General features: G+C 27.1%; 1 protein-coding gene across 6 annotated transcripts in view; it reads left to right on the top strand.

Annotated features, from left to right (window-relative positions):
- The window catches only part of LOC111638464 (exocyst complex component 6B-like), a 63842-nt gene that overhangs the window by 26515 nt on the left and 23728 nt on the right, over window positions 1–13599 (top strand). For 5 of the 6 annotated variants that reach the window (XM_023384186.1, XM_023384187.1, XM_023384185.1 and 2 more), the window contains exons 2-7: window positions 955–1120; window positions 8827–9011; window positions 9778–9982; window positions 10364–10570; window positions 10748–10831; window positions 12079–12125. In XM_023384186.1, the coding sequence (XP_023239954.1) occupies window positions 955–1120; window positions 8827–9011; window positions 9778–9982; window positions 10364–10570; window positions 10748–10831; window positions 12079–12125 (894 nt within the window). Of the gene's footprint in view, window positions 1–606; window positions 816–954; window positions 1121–8826; window positions 9012–9777; window positions 9983–10363; window positions 10571–10747; window positions 10832–12078; window positions 12126–13599 lie in introns of those variants that run through there. The other variant, XM_023384189.1, reaches the window with a different exon arrangement.

A 13599-nucleotide genomic window follows, 5' to 3' on the forward strand; every position in this document is an offset into this window, starting at 1 on the left:
ATAATAATAATATATAAAATAATATATAATGACTTTAAACTGCAAGTATTATGGTAAAGAAATTTATCTGTCTCATGAAAACCTGTAAAACTGATATCTGAAGTAAACGATAGACTTATTAATTTGATAATATGGAATCTATCAAGTTGTATGTAATAAAGCTGGTTATTTAATTGAGTAATTTTTATACTTTTAAAGTATTTGCTACGTTTCTTAGCATTTATTACAAAATAACTAATTTTAAGTAATAGTTAATTTGATCCTTTAAGTTACTACACTATTATAATTTATAATTAACATATATTATATTTATTTTCTTCATTATGTTTATTAATTTAGTAAATATTTATAAAATAAAATAGTTATTAATAGGCTTAAAAATTGTGTTATCAATGCAATTTAAAAAAAAAATTTAAAGTGTAAAATTATTTAACATTTTATATTCATTAATACATATTTTAAATGTATTAATGAAGGATTAAATGTTAATAAATTGTTCTTAATAAAATAAAATATGAAATAAAAATTTGCTACTAACCTCCATTTTTAGTACAAGTAACAATGACCCAGCAAAAATATTTATCTAGTTTTAAAATTGATGCAAAATTCTTAAGAACTAAAATCAGTCTTGCTTGACTTCCTGTTTATTTGTGAGTCTTATCCTGTTTCATTTCAATCAAACACTTCCTCTGGAATATTTATTTCATGTGTTTTCAAATATTATACACAGTTTAACAAATGTATTAAAAGTAAATAATGGAATGTTTACTGGTAGATGATCTGTTTAATGACTGTTCTATTTCTAATAATATTTTGTGAGTATTACAACTACTGTAATTCTAGTAATAAATCTCATTAATATAATATATAAAGTTATATTTGTTGTAATCAGATATATAATTTTTTATTTAATATTATTTTCTGTGTTTATAATATTCTTACATTTTGTTTAAGAGCGATCTATGATGGAGACGAACATCAAAAATTTATGGACAGGTTGGATGCCCGAATTAAAAATCATGATAAAGATATCGAAAGAATGTGCAATGCTCACTATCAGGGATTTATTGATTCTATTCGAGAACTTCTACAGGTTAGAACACAGGCGCAAAAGTTAAAGGTAATTTTTTACATATTTTACATATTTAACGTATTACTATTATATTATAAATAAATAAATATTATATTGAAAATTTTCTCTATATCTTTATTGATAATATAATTAACAGCAACCATGGGACAATTTATTAAATATACAGTTTAATTTGCAAGCATTACAAATTAATATAAGATTATATTATTTTCAACATTATTTTTAAAATAATACAGGTATAATTCATTAATTTGGTATGTTAGGTTTTAGACTACTGTTATAAAGTAAATATTATCTTAAAACGAATCAGCTTTTTTCGTTGCCAATGTATGTATCAATAAAAGTCTGAAAACATACTCATTATCATTTATTAAATGTGCAGTGGTGCTAGCACTTATTACCCGTTTAATAAAAAGCCTAATAAAATATTTTACTTTTGAATAAGTAAAAATAATTAATAAATTTCAAAACACTTTTAAGACTAAGCAAATCCTGAAAATAATAAACATGTCATATTAACAAAGCATCTTAAAGAAAGTATGCCTGTGCATTTTTTAAGATGAATATCTGGAATAGTATCTCAGTATTTTAATTACTTTAATGTAAAAGATAGAATAACAAATAGGAGAAAGAAATGAAAAGAGAATGAAAAAAAAACATTTTTTTTTTATTCTTTTTCTCTCATTAGTTCTAGTCTATCAGTTTCTCAATCTGAAAATTATTTTTGTAACACAGTTAAGAAATTGTAAATTTGCAATTTGTTATTTTATGACATTTTTTAAGTTATATTTAATTTTCTGACAATCTATTTTAGTTACATTATTTTTAAATTTACTTTAAATGCTTTATTAATTAAAAAATTGCAGAAATGAGATTTTAATAGATAATCAGCTATTTTGGATAAAATAATACTTCTCAATGTTAATTATATAGTCAAAAGATTATGATTAACACTTTCACTTCTAATTCAAGCTGTTTTTCTTAAAATAAAATATAAAATCATCAAAAAACACAATTTTTAGAATAAAATAGAAACTTTGAATTTTCAGTTAAAATAATGTACTGTTTTTTACTCATCTTTATTACTCTCCACACTGTCATAAAAAATTCTTACATGAGACAAATTAGAAATGGCAAATAAAAATGAGATTACTAAACAATTTAGCATCAAAAATTGTAAATTTATCAATTTTTTAGATACTATAAATATTGTATATGTAATTTATATTGAATTTATTTAACTGCTTTTAAATGCTGTATTTGGTACCTTTTTTTTTTTTTTTTCAAATTTATTATGCAATTTCTTCTTTGTTCTTAATGTTAAATACAGTCGACCCCCTATAACACGGTAGATATGTTCCGTTCTTTATGAATCGATTTCTTACGAGTCCTTGCCAATCACAGCCCGACATGTGTGAAGTTTACGGACTACAGCTGTTTGAAAGGTTTTCTTCCATAAAATTAATCAATTCTAGACTAATTCGACTCAACATTTCCAAAATATGTATATTTTTTGGGGGGAATAATCCGTATAAACTACACTATAAACAAAAAATTGTAGGATTACTTACTGAGTGTGCATTGTTCGACGTCGCCATTGCTCAAGCTTGTTTTCGTTGCGGAGCAGCGCACCAAACGGCGGGCGATTTCTGATAAGTTATTTTTCTGCGAAAACTTCGTTGAACTTTGGAGACATCATTAATATAAATAATTTTTATGGCCGTTGAATAAGAAATGTTTCTTTCACAAGAAATGTATAAAAGTACAGTACTGTATTCGACTTATGGTACCTAATTTACATACTATACAGACGATAGTAAACAACTTACTTGCCTAAACTCTTCATAGCGTGGCGCTGGACGGCAGAAAGTATATATGTAATTATAATAAAGTTACAATAAATTAAGTTAATATATAATTATATGTACAGTACCTAATTTATATATAATACTGTACAGATGATAGTAAACTCAATTCACCTGCCTAAATTCTCCATAGCATGATGCTGGACGGCGGAAAGTAGTTTGGCTGCCCGATGACATTTTACCGAATTATAGGAGTTTTTTTACCAGGTTTGTACGGATACCGTCGCAATTTTTTCGCCGTCGTATAGGAATTGTAATTATAGGAACCCGTGTTATAGGGGGTCTACTGTAACATTTTCAATGTCAAATGTTAGATTTCCATCATTAGAGTTTAGATTTAGTTATTAGGTGAAGTTGAATATTTAATTACATTTCATCAAATGTAAGTTGTTTTTATTTTGATTGAATTTCATTCTGAAACATATTGCAATAAAACATTCACAGGCATCTTCCATATTGGTTGCAGCAGGTTCCATTTATTTGAAAAAAAAACAAATGTTTTTAATCACTTTTAGAGATCTTTTATCAGATTGTTATAAGTATTTCATAAACTGAATGCTATTATTTGAACAACTTTTTAAAAAAGAACTTTCTGTACATAACATGACAATATTCACATTCAATAAAATAAAATGTAACATATGTAAAGATGAAACATGATATAGACATAGTTTACAAATTTTTATTATAACTTTCCATAATACGACTGGAGATAAACTAGAAAAAATTTTAAATGTGGTAACACACATATTAATAACTAGTGATTGAGATGACAAAATTTACAATGTTGTGTTAAGATTTGCTATAGTTAGAGGTAACATATCATTCCTTACCATGCTTGCAATAGGTTAATGCTTATTTTACTATTAATATTAATGCAATGTCTTGAGTATTGCTTTATAAATTTTGATAGCTTTTGTTATTCTTATCTGTTGTACATTGAAGGAGCTTAGAAGCTTAACCTCCACACAGGGACACCCTGGGTTCACTTGAAAATTGGACCAAAGCAGTGTTACAATTCATTTTTGTGATGTCATCCATATGTTTCCTAATTCTGGTTATTAATGATCTATTAGTTGAGTCAGTATAGTCAAGACATCATTCAAACTTGGTATCTAGTGGAATTTTATATACACTTGGAGCCCATCTGCTGTCTATAGAGTAGGGTTTGTAAATTTATCAACTTTTTCATTTACTAGTAATTCGATAAATAAAAATTTGAATACTGGTAAATTTTTTCTGAAAAATAACATGTTAAAGGTAATAAATACAACAATTTTTGGTTTGTGCTTTACATTTATTTCAAACACAAAATATTGGATAGTAATAAATGTAAACATTTAAACACTAATAAAATATTCCATTTAGTTTTTTAATTACAAAACAATATTTAAATTTTTTAATAACCAATTTATAAAAATATTAATAAAAAATATAAAAGAAACTACAATATTAAAATGTAAGCATACAAAGATTACTACAGATATAATAAACATTTTTTTTTTATAAATTAACATTTTTTATAAAGTATATTCACAAAAAGCTTAACTTATCCAAAGTTTTGTCTCCTAATTGGTGCAAAACAATCCAGCTGCTGAAAATACTCTCTCAGCTTCCACACTTGTTGGTCAGATGATCATTAAATAATCAAAAACTATTTGAATGTACTGTACTTCTTCCTTACTTTTTCTTGTTGAAAACAATCCAATTCTTTTTTATTACCTGTTTCAGCTCCTTGGTTTTCTTTTATTTTATAACTGACTTTTCCTGAGGTACTTCGTTTTTAGTTTTATCAACATATTAAGCTTTTTCTTCATAGATAACCCAGCAGTTGGCATTGGAGTTTTATTTCATTATCCGAACCACTTAAGTCATTATTATCACCAGAGTCTGTTTTATTGTATGAGATGCTTTCGACAACATCAGCAATCATTTTTATAATTGTGGCTTTACTGCTTAGATTAAAAAATTCCATAATTTTCCTTCTCTGAAATATTCAGATTAGAGTCTGATAAGTAGTGTAGCACATCTGAATAGTAAGTTTGTCTTTCTGTTTGCTATTAATTAAAGCATATTAAAGCTTTTTTCAGTTCAATGCTTAAAAATGTGTTTTGGCTACTTAATTCATCTAGCATAAATTTTAATGTAACATTGGCTACATATAAATTACCATTTTCACTGCATAGTGTTTCAACGGCCAACTTTATAGGTTACAAGGCTGAGATTATATTAGATAGATTTTAATAACAAAGAACTAGAATTACTATGTCTAATTTTAAATCTATCAGACTTTTTTGAATAGCATCATTAAGAAATGAAAATTGTTCTAGCATTCTTTATAGGATGTTCCATCAAGTCTTACAATCTAAAATTAAAGAAAATTCTTTACTTGTGGTCTCTCTCACATATTTCTGTAGGTCATCATCATTTTTTGTCGGGGATTTTCTAAAAAGTCTTCCTACTTTTTGTATTTTTGTTATTAAAAAATATAATTCTGAATTTTGTAAAACAAGTTTGGTTCCAAATAAATCTTATTCTTGGTTTACTTCAAAAGTTTCACCATAATTTTCGACATTGTCTTCATTTTCCATATCTGAATTATCAGAATCAGTAGCCAGTGGTAAATTAGCATTATATTGATTTTCATACTGTTTATTTATTTTGTTCACATTATAAAGACCTTTTATAATTAATTATGTCCATATGTGAGGCGTAACTGATGATTTTTATTAATTAATTTTATTGTTTTCTTCATTATGACAGCTCTGCCCGATGTTATACAGCCAATATTTGTGTTAAATATTGTCTGTATAACATAAATAGATTTATAAATAAATAAATAAATGAAAGAGATATTAAATTTTTTAAATTTATTTTTTATTAATTCTGCACATACCTCAGCAATTGCAAATCCGTGAATATGACTCAAGCCAAGATTCCAAAATTTATTGTCATTTCCATGAATATTAATATAATGACGATTTTTATATTACTAGATATTCACTCATCTATTATTAAGCTATATGCAGTTCAAGTTTAAGTTGTAATATTTCATTCAATACTTCTTGCTTAATTTTATCAGCGTATTGCATTACAAGTGTTTGGTGATTTTGGAATGTCTTTGGATTTATAGCCTTTTCTTTAGTAACATTTGCAAATCTTCAGAAGTACAAATTTTATAAAAGGAATTCCATCTTTTGCTGTCATTTGTGAAAGTACAGCTTCAAGAGATTCATCAATTTTCTTCTTGAAAAAAGAAGTAATTTTTAATTGTGTATCAATTGCAGTCAAAGCAGATTTGTTGGAAACTTCTGTAATTTCTTGGTTGTTTATTTTCAATAGATTAAATTTGTATTGGCTCTTAAGATGGCTATGTAATCTACTAGTATTTTCACTTGTTGCTTTTATTTGTCTACAGCACTGTTTACACACAGCTACATCTTTGTTGCTGTATAATTAAAGTAATACCAGTAAATTGGTGGTATTGGTATTATTTAATCGTATTACTATAGTAGGGATTAATTGTATCTATAGTAGGACCTACTATAGAGTCATTTCCATTTGTTAGTAAATGTAAGATTGATAGGTTTTGTTTATATGCAGTATCTTTGTTTTTCTCCCTAGCTATTCTAGAGTATACTTTGTGTTCCCTTGTGTTGTACTCTAGGATTAAGTATGTCTGATCTTGGATTATAAGCTGCTTAGCCATGCATGTATTGTTGACTATATTCATTTTTATATTTCTAACTACTGTATATCTTGGCAGATAAGACGAGGTATAAATTTTTGTTGAAGTTTTATAGTTTTAGCATATATCTGTCCTATAAGATGATCCCCAAACTATCAACAGCCTATGAATTTAGCTTAGATCAGCAATCATCATCTGAATAATAATACTGTATAGTGTACATGGAATTATGTCCTATTTGTAATTTTTTGAAGGAACAAATTTTGTTTTCTTGCATCTGGCAGCACTGCCTTGCAATTGTTGCAAACATTGGCACTGATTCGGCATTCGGGTAATGACCTTGACTATTCACAAAAAGTCATATGGACTATTCTATTTTGTGCACATACCCTCCTCACTTCTAGTAAATAATTAAGATTTGTCTATCTTTTTATAATGGTTTTAATTTATATAAATTTCAATCTAATTTGTTTTTGTATCTGTCCTATAAGATGACCCCGGATTTTGGGGGGTCTTTTTTTATGATTCAACTATCGTCTTATCTGCCGAGATATAAAGTAATTTGGTGATGAGCTTCATACTGTAGCCATGCTTTGTAGCTATGTTTTTAATAAAGTATATCTCATATGCTATATGTTTATTGTGTGGGTGTGGGCATACTTTATATGCATTTTAAATGCTGCTGTTTTATAGCTTCTAAAGTTATTAGAGTTTGATGGAATGAAAAAAGGTTGGTATTATGATAAACCTGTGTGTAGACCCTTCCATTGCATAGTTTGATCTCTAGATCCAAGTAATGGATTAGACTGTTCTAACTTAAGTCTTAAACCATATCTGTTGTTGTTAAAAGCATGTACTAGCTCCCTGATATTAGGCTTAGTTTTCCACATTATTAAAATATCATCAGTATATCTAGTGTATATTAGTATGGTGGGTAGAAATTTTGTTAGGATTTGCTGTTCATGAACAGATGACCAATTCAAATAAATCCCAGGCACTACACATCAGAACTCCATTTACTGAACTCCTCAGTTCTGTAAATGTTTGAATTATGCATTCTGGTTAAAAATGAAAGAGGATAAGTAACTATAGTAAGTGTTCTAGGTCAAGGATATGCTTATGATATTTATGTGAATTATGTGTATATTGCAATAGGAAATTTCTTAACATACGAAAGCACTGTTCAAGCTTGATGGAGGAGTACATTGACACAAAGTCTAATACCATGAAGCACTCTTCACCTGTTAGTTTAATGGCCTTTAACCTAGATATTAGATCATTCAGGTCAGATAAGGTGTAAGGATAACCTTTCAGGTGTTCTTCTAGCACATGATGTATTCTCTATCTAATAGAATCATAGGGAATCTAACTTTATCTACAATTGAACATAAATTTTGGCCTGGTTTGTGGATTTTAGCAAAAGCAAATAGCCTCAGGATGTCTGGGGAACTAACAGTAGCGTGGCTTACATCCAATAGCATTGCATTTTATTTGCATCATATGCAATTTTTATATATTTTATCCTGTTATTTTTGATTCTATCTAAGTATCATTTTGTTGATTCATGTAGAATTATATAAAATTTAAGTAAACAAACAGTTGTCATTATGATGATGATTATTTATATAATGTGAAATAAATATTCCATCTCAAAATAATTGATGAAATATATGAAAATATTTGATACATTAAAGACTAATGAATTAAATATACTCCTAAGAAATCATATATAAGTCAAAAGTTGAAATAATGATGTTAAATACATTTTTCTGGTTTATTAGACCTATTTAACTTTGATAATAACTATTAAGTTTATGCTTAATTGAAAAGTATTTTTTTTTTATGCTTAGTTAACTATATTTACTCATAGTTGGAGATAATATGGAAACATTATCCCCAAATTTTACATTAGATTTCTATTGATAGAATCTACATTTAGTTATTAAAATACTATTAGAAACACATACAATTTTTAAATATAAACAAATTTTTAAAAATTGTATTTTAATCTAATTATTTTCTGTATTTTAAATTAGTGATATTAGAGAGAGAGATTTTTATTGATTTAGATAAAGTTTTCTGATCTCAAACTATCAATTTTTATCATTATTATTTTTATTATTATATCATTTATCATAATAATAATATAAAGTCACAATAACTATATTTTGCATTAACAGAATGAAGTACTGCAAACAGATAAAGAAGTACAAGATTCAAGTTTAAAAGTTTTACAAAAAGCAGAGGAATTGATAAAATATAGAAAAGTTCAGTATAATATAGCTTGTGCAATAGAAAGTTTAGGTCTCTGTCAACCTGTTTTAGAAATGTATGCAAAACTTTCTCAACAAATGAAAGAAAAAAGGTATAAAGATTATTTTAACATAAGTTCTAGAATAAGCTTTCATAATAATAATAATTTTCAAATCAGATTTGATTTGATTTGATGATGATAATTTTAAATAGCTCCAAATTAACATTCCAATTTACAAATTATCTTGAAAACTGCATAAGGAAATTGAAAGTGCTAATATTTTTGAATGGGACATTCATCTTCAGGCATTTTTGACATTATTGAAGAATCCTCATAAATTGAAGTGTCCTCATTTTAAAATAAATTTTTAAGTTCCTTAAACAATTTAAAAATAAGATTTTTTTATTTCCTAAATATATTAAATATGTTTTAATTGGATAACAACTGATATTATTTAATTTGAACAATTTATATATATATATATACAAAAGTTATCACTTGAATGTTTAATTACTTAAAAAATGGAGTTTTTATTTAAACATCTCAATAAATATTAATAGAAATTAGTTTGTACTTATTTAAATGTTATGAAATAGTTTGCAAAAATGAAGCAAAAAATAGTTTGTACTTAGTTAAATAGTTAAAGCAAAAAACAGTTTGTAGTTATTTATGTTATGAAATTAGAAACATGCTGTTAGGAACATATTTTATTGTGGAATTTCTGTAATTTATTTACATTGGGATTAGAAAATTAAATGAAACATGACTTATTACACAATATATATTGATTTTAAAGGAATGTAATTTGTATATAAATTTAGAAAAAATATATAATATTGTACATTTATATAAAGATTTATCTTATTTTTTTTATCAGATATTATCCAGCTCTGAAGACATTAGAACAATTAGAACATACATTTCTTCCGAGAGTTTCTAGGTATCGATTTGCTCATACTATGAGATCTACAATACCTCGTCACAGGGAGCACATTAAAGAAGCTTCTATATCAGATTTGAAAGACTTTTTGGAAAACATTAGAGAAGAATCTGCAAGTATTGGAGAATTAGCTATGAGACATGTAAGATACTTTTTCTATTATTATTATTACAGTAATACCCCGAACTTACGTGATAGGTGGGACCGAGCGATAACCGCGTAAGTCAAATTCGCGTAAGTCGGGGTATAATTTTGCATATAAATACATACAAATAACACAAAATAAATTGTAGCTATATGTTGAACACGTCCGAACATGTAAGCCAAACAATAGTGTGGGGGGAAATGAATAATTAAGAGTTGCGTGGCGCTCAAACAAAAGACAAATCGACGAGATTTGAAAATCGCGTAACTCCGGATTCGCGTAAGTCGGGGTATTACTGTATATATTTTTTAATGTCATTTTAATCCTAGAATATTAAAATTACGGACAGAAATAAAAATATTATATATTAAATTGTAGACAGCTGAACAACAGAATATAGAGGTAGTTCTAATAAGAAAAAAAAAGAAACGCAAGGCACCTCCACCACCAAATCCTTTTACAGGAGAAGTAGAAGCAGAATTAGAAGAAGAAGCAGATAGCTCAAATTTTGATGGAAAAGAAAGTGCTCAAGACAAAGTTGATTTTTCTCCTGTTTATCGCTGTCTTCACATATATTCAGTTTTAGTAAGTTTTATTTAAATTAATGTATTTCATGGTATGTTTTCTTGGATTAATTCTTTATGAGAAAAATGTCTTTACTAATTTGCATAAATAATTTTTCTGGAAAATTAAAATATAAAAATTATATTTAGACTTTTCTAGTAAATTGATATAATTAAAAGTTTGAATTTTTTTTATTAGGGAGCACGTGAAACTTTTGAAATGTATTATAGGCAACAAAGGAAACATCAAGCTCGATTAGCCTTTCAGCCTCCAACAAATATGGTAAATTGATTTTGTAAAAAAAAAGTAGCTAAAAGTAGTTTTCTTTTAATTTTTTAAAATTGATTTTATCATCATTGTTGTCATTGTAAAAATTTAGAGGAAATTATTTAAACATTTTGTTTCATTTACAAAGTTTTAAATTATTTTATGAAATGAAATAATAAATAAATATAAATGTGTAATTGCAATGATAAATTAATAGTGTGTCCTCACCAGGGCTGAAGCTGTTAGGGAGTTTGAGGAGACATCTTGTTCTCAATATCAGTAAATTTTGCTGAATAGCAAAGTTACACTACCAAAAAACAATATAATATATTTTTAGGAATTAAGAGAAATACAGCAGAATAATGAAGGCATGAGGAATGGAGGGAGGAAAGAAGCTTTTTTGAGTGGCATTTTGTATGAACTATTGGTATCAGTTGACAAAATCAGCTCCCACACCCCAAAGATAATGGTCATGATCCTCATTGCCATTACCATTACCATGTTATATACAGAATAATCATAAAATCTTCACTGATTACAAACATTTATTGCACAAAAATTGTTAGATAAAAACATGCAGTTTGTAGCATAATTTTGACTGATTTGTAGTATGTTTTTTTTTTTTTTTGCTTTAATATTGTACATACTGAATAGGTGGCACTGCAATCACCAGTATCAAAATAGCATCTTTGCAGGAGAAAGTTCAATGTGCTGTGTGTTTAAAGAAACAATCATTGATTGTGGTTCAATGATTTTGTAAAGTATGAATAACAAGTTCAAAATAGAGTATGGACACGGACCACTAGATGTGAAAAGCATTAAAGATTGATGACATAAAGTTTGAAAAGATGATAGTGTTGGTGACCTGAAAAGAAATGACAGCTAAGTGTGAATGAAGAGACTCTTAGTTTTGTGTGTAAAGCTTCCAACGTTGTTCCTGCAAAACCAGTGAGTGGATTTGTGGGTATTATATTTCTGCACATCCACTCAATGTATTCTCAATGTTAAAGAATATTAAATTGATAGGTTATGTTTTTGGTTATTCAATCATGACAACATTATATAATTATAAGTTTTTATTAGAATTTTTTAAAAAAATCAATACTTCATAGAAAATCATTACTAGTTTATGAAAATTTAAATTGTATAAACTATAATTAATCATTTATTGAAGTTAATAAAGAATTTGTTTTATTAAATGTAAATTAAATAAGTGTTCCTTTAATTTTTATTAAATATATTTCTATGTATTTTCTTTTTAGCATGAAACTATTGATGGTTATAAAGAATATTTCTGTGGAATAGTAGGGTAAGTAATATAATATGTTTTTATATATTTTGAATTGTAAAATTGTACAATTTAATGTTAGCTGAGTTTAAGATCAAAAGATTAAATTGAATATAATTAAATATATCCAGATTCATAAAAAAAAATTTGGTTAAATTTTACGTATGTGCACCATCATGGCAGTGGTTGCGACTGTTTGTGCTCCCAACTGACTCTTCCTGGAGGGGAGACGCTGAGTGTATAATGTACTACAGGTAACCCCTCTATAACACAGCACTTCTATAGCATGGATTCACTCTAGCATGGTTCGAGAATTGGGAACATCCCCTGTATAACACGGTGGTTTTATAACACTGTTCGGGAATTGGGTAAAACCCTCGTACAACATGAAATGTAATAAAGGTTGTATTCTTTTATACTTTCACATAACTCTGCACGAGCATTCTAATTGTTTTCATGGCTACTTTGAATGCTCTTTCAACAAATAATCCATTTAATGGTTATATTTTACAATTGGGACCTTTCTTTTGCCTCTAAAAGCTTATTTTAGAATTATAGATTCCTCCATCACGATACTATCGATAGTTCGGGCACCACCGTCTTTATTTCACCATTGTTTCTAAATGCCTACAAACAGCAGAGTGACCGCTATTATTGAACACACCCAAAAACTGTTACCAGTTGATAATGCTCATGCTGAGATCATCATATAGGATGAATAATCCTCTGGTAAAATATTTACTTAAATAATAAATAAGTATTTTACCTATGAAAAAAATGAATAATAAATCCAATTTAAATAAGGATTTAACAGCATGCTTTTTTATTTTTGGAACCTAACCCCCCCTTTTCGCACTAGTTCTTTGTTTCGTATAACACAGATTTGCATAACATGGCAATTTTTTAGAACGTAACTCCCGTGTTATACGGGGGTTACCTGTTATTGATTCATGGTAGTTCTTGAACACATGTATCAATAACTAGTGATGTTATACACTCAGCAGCTCCCCTCTGGGAGGAGTCAGTCGGGAGCATGAATAGTCGCGACTGCGGCCATGATGGTGCATGTAGGTAAAATTTGACCAAAAAATTTGATACATATAAATTGAATCATGCAATTAATCATCAAAACACTTTTAAAGCATTTTAAACTAAAAATTGTAAGTAATATTTTGAGTAATAGATCAATAGATATAAGCATTAAGATATTTTACTTGCTTTGCATTTTTGCCATTTTCATCTGATTTAAAAAAGGAAGAATATAAATTACAGTAAAAAAAATTGCAATTGAGTTAACTGGCTGTAAAACTATTAATTTTTATAAATTTATTGCAATTCAGAAAATAATATTTTTTTTATTGTTAAGATTTAGTATAGATATGCTAACTTACTGTTTTAAGTATTATAAATTATGATAATTATCATTTTGAACTACATGTTTGAAGTTAATAAATTATTTAAAGAAATGTCATGAAATTATATGATTGTAGAGTTT

This window comes from Centruroides sculpturatus, unplaced genomic scaffold (genome assembly GCF_000671375.1).
Source record: "Centruroides sculpturatus isolate CEXI.00-Female unplaced genomic scaffold, Cexi_2.0 scaffold1204, whole genome shotgun sequence".
NCBI lineage: Eukaryota > Metazoa > Arthropoda > Arachnida > Scorpiones > Buthidae > Centruroides > Centruroides sculpturatus.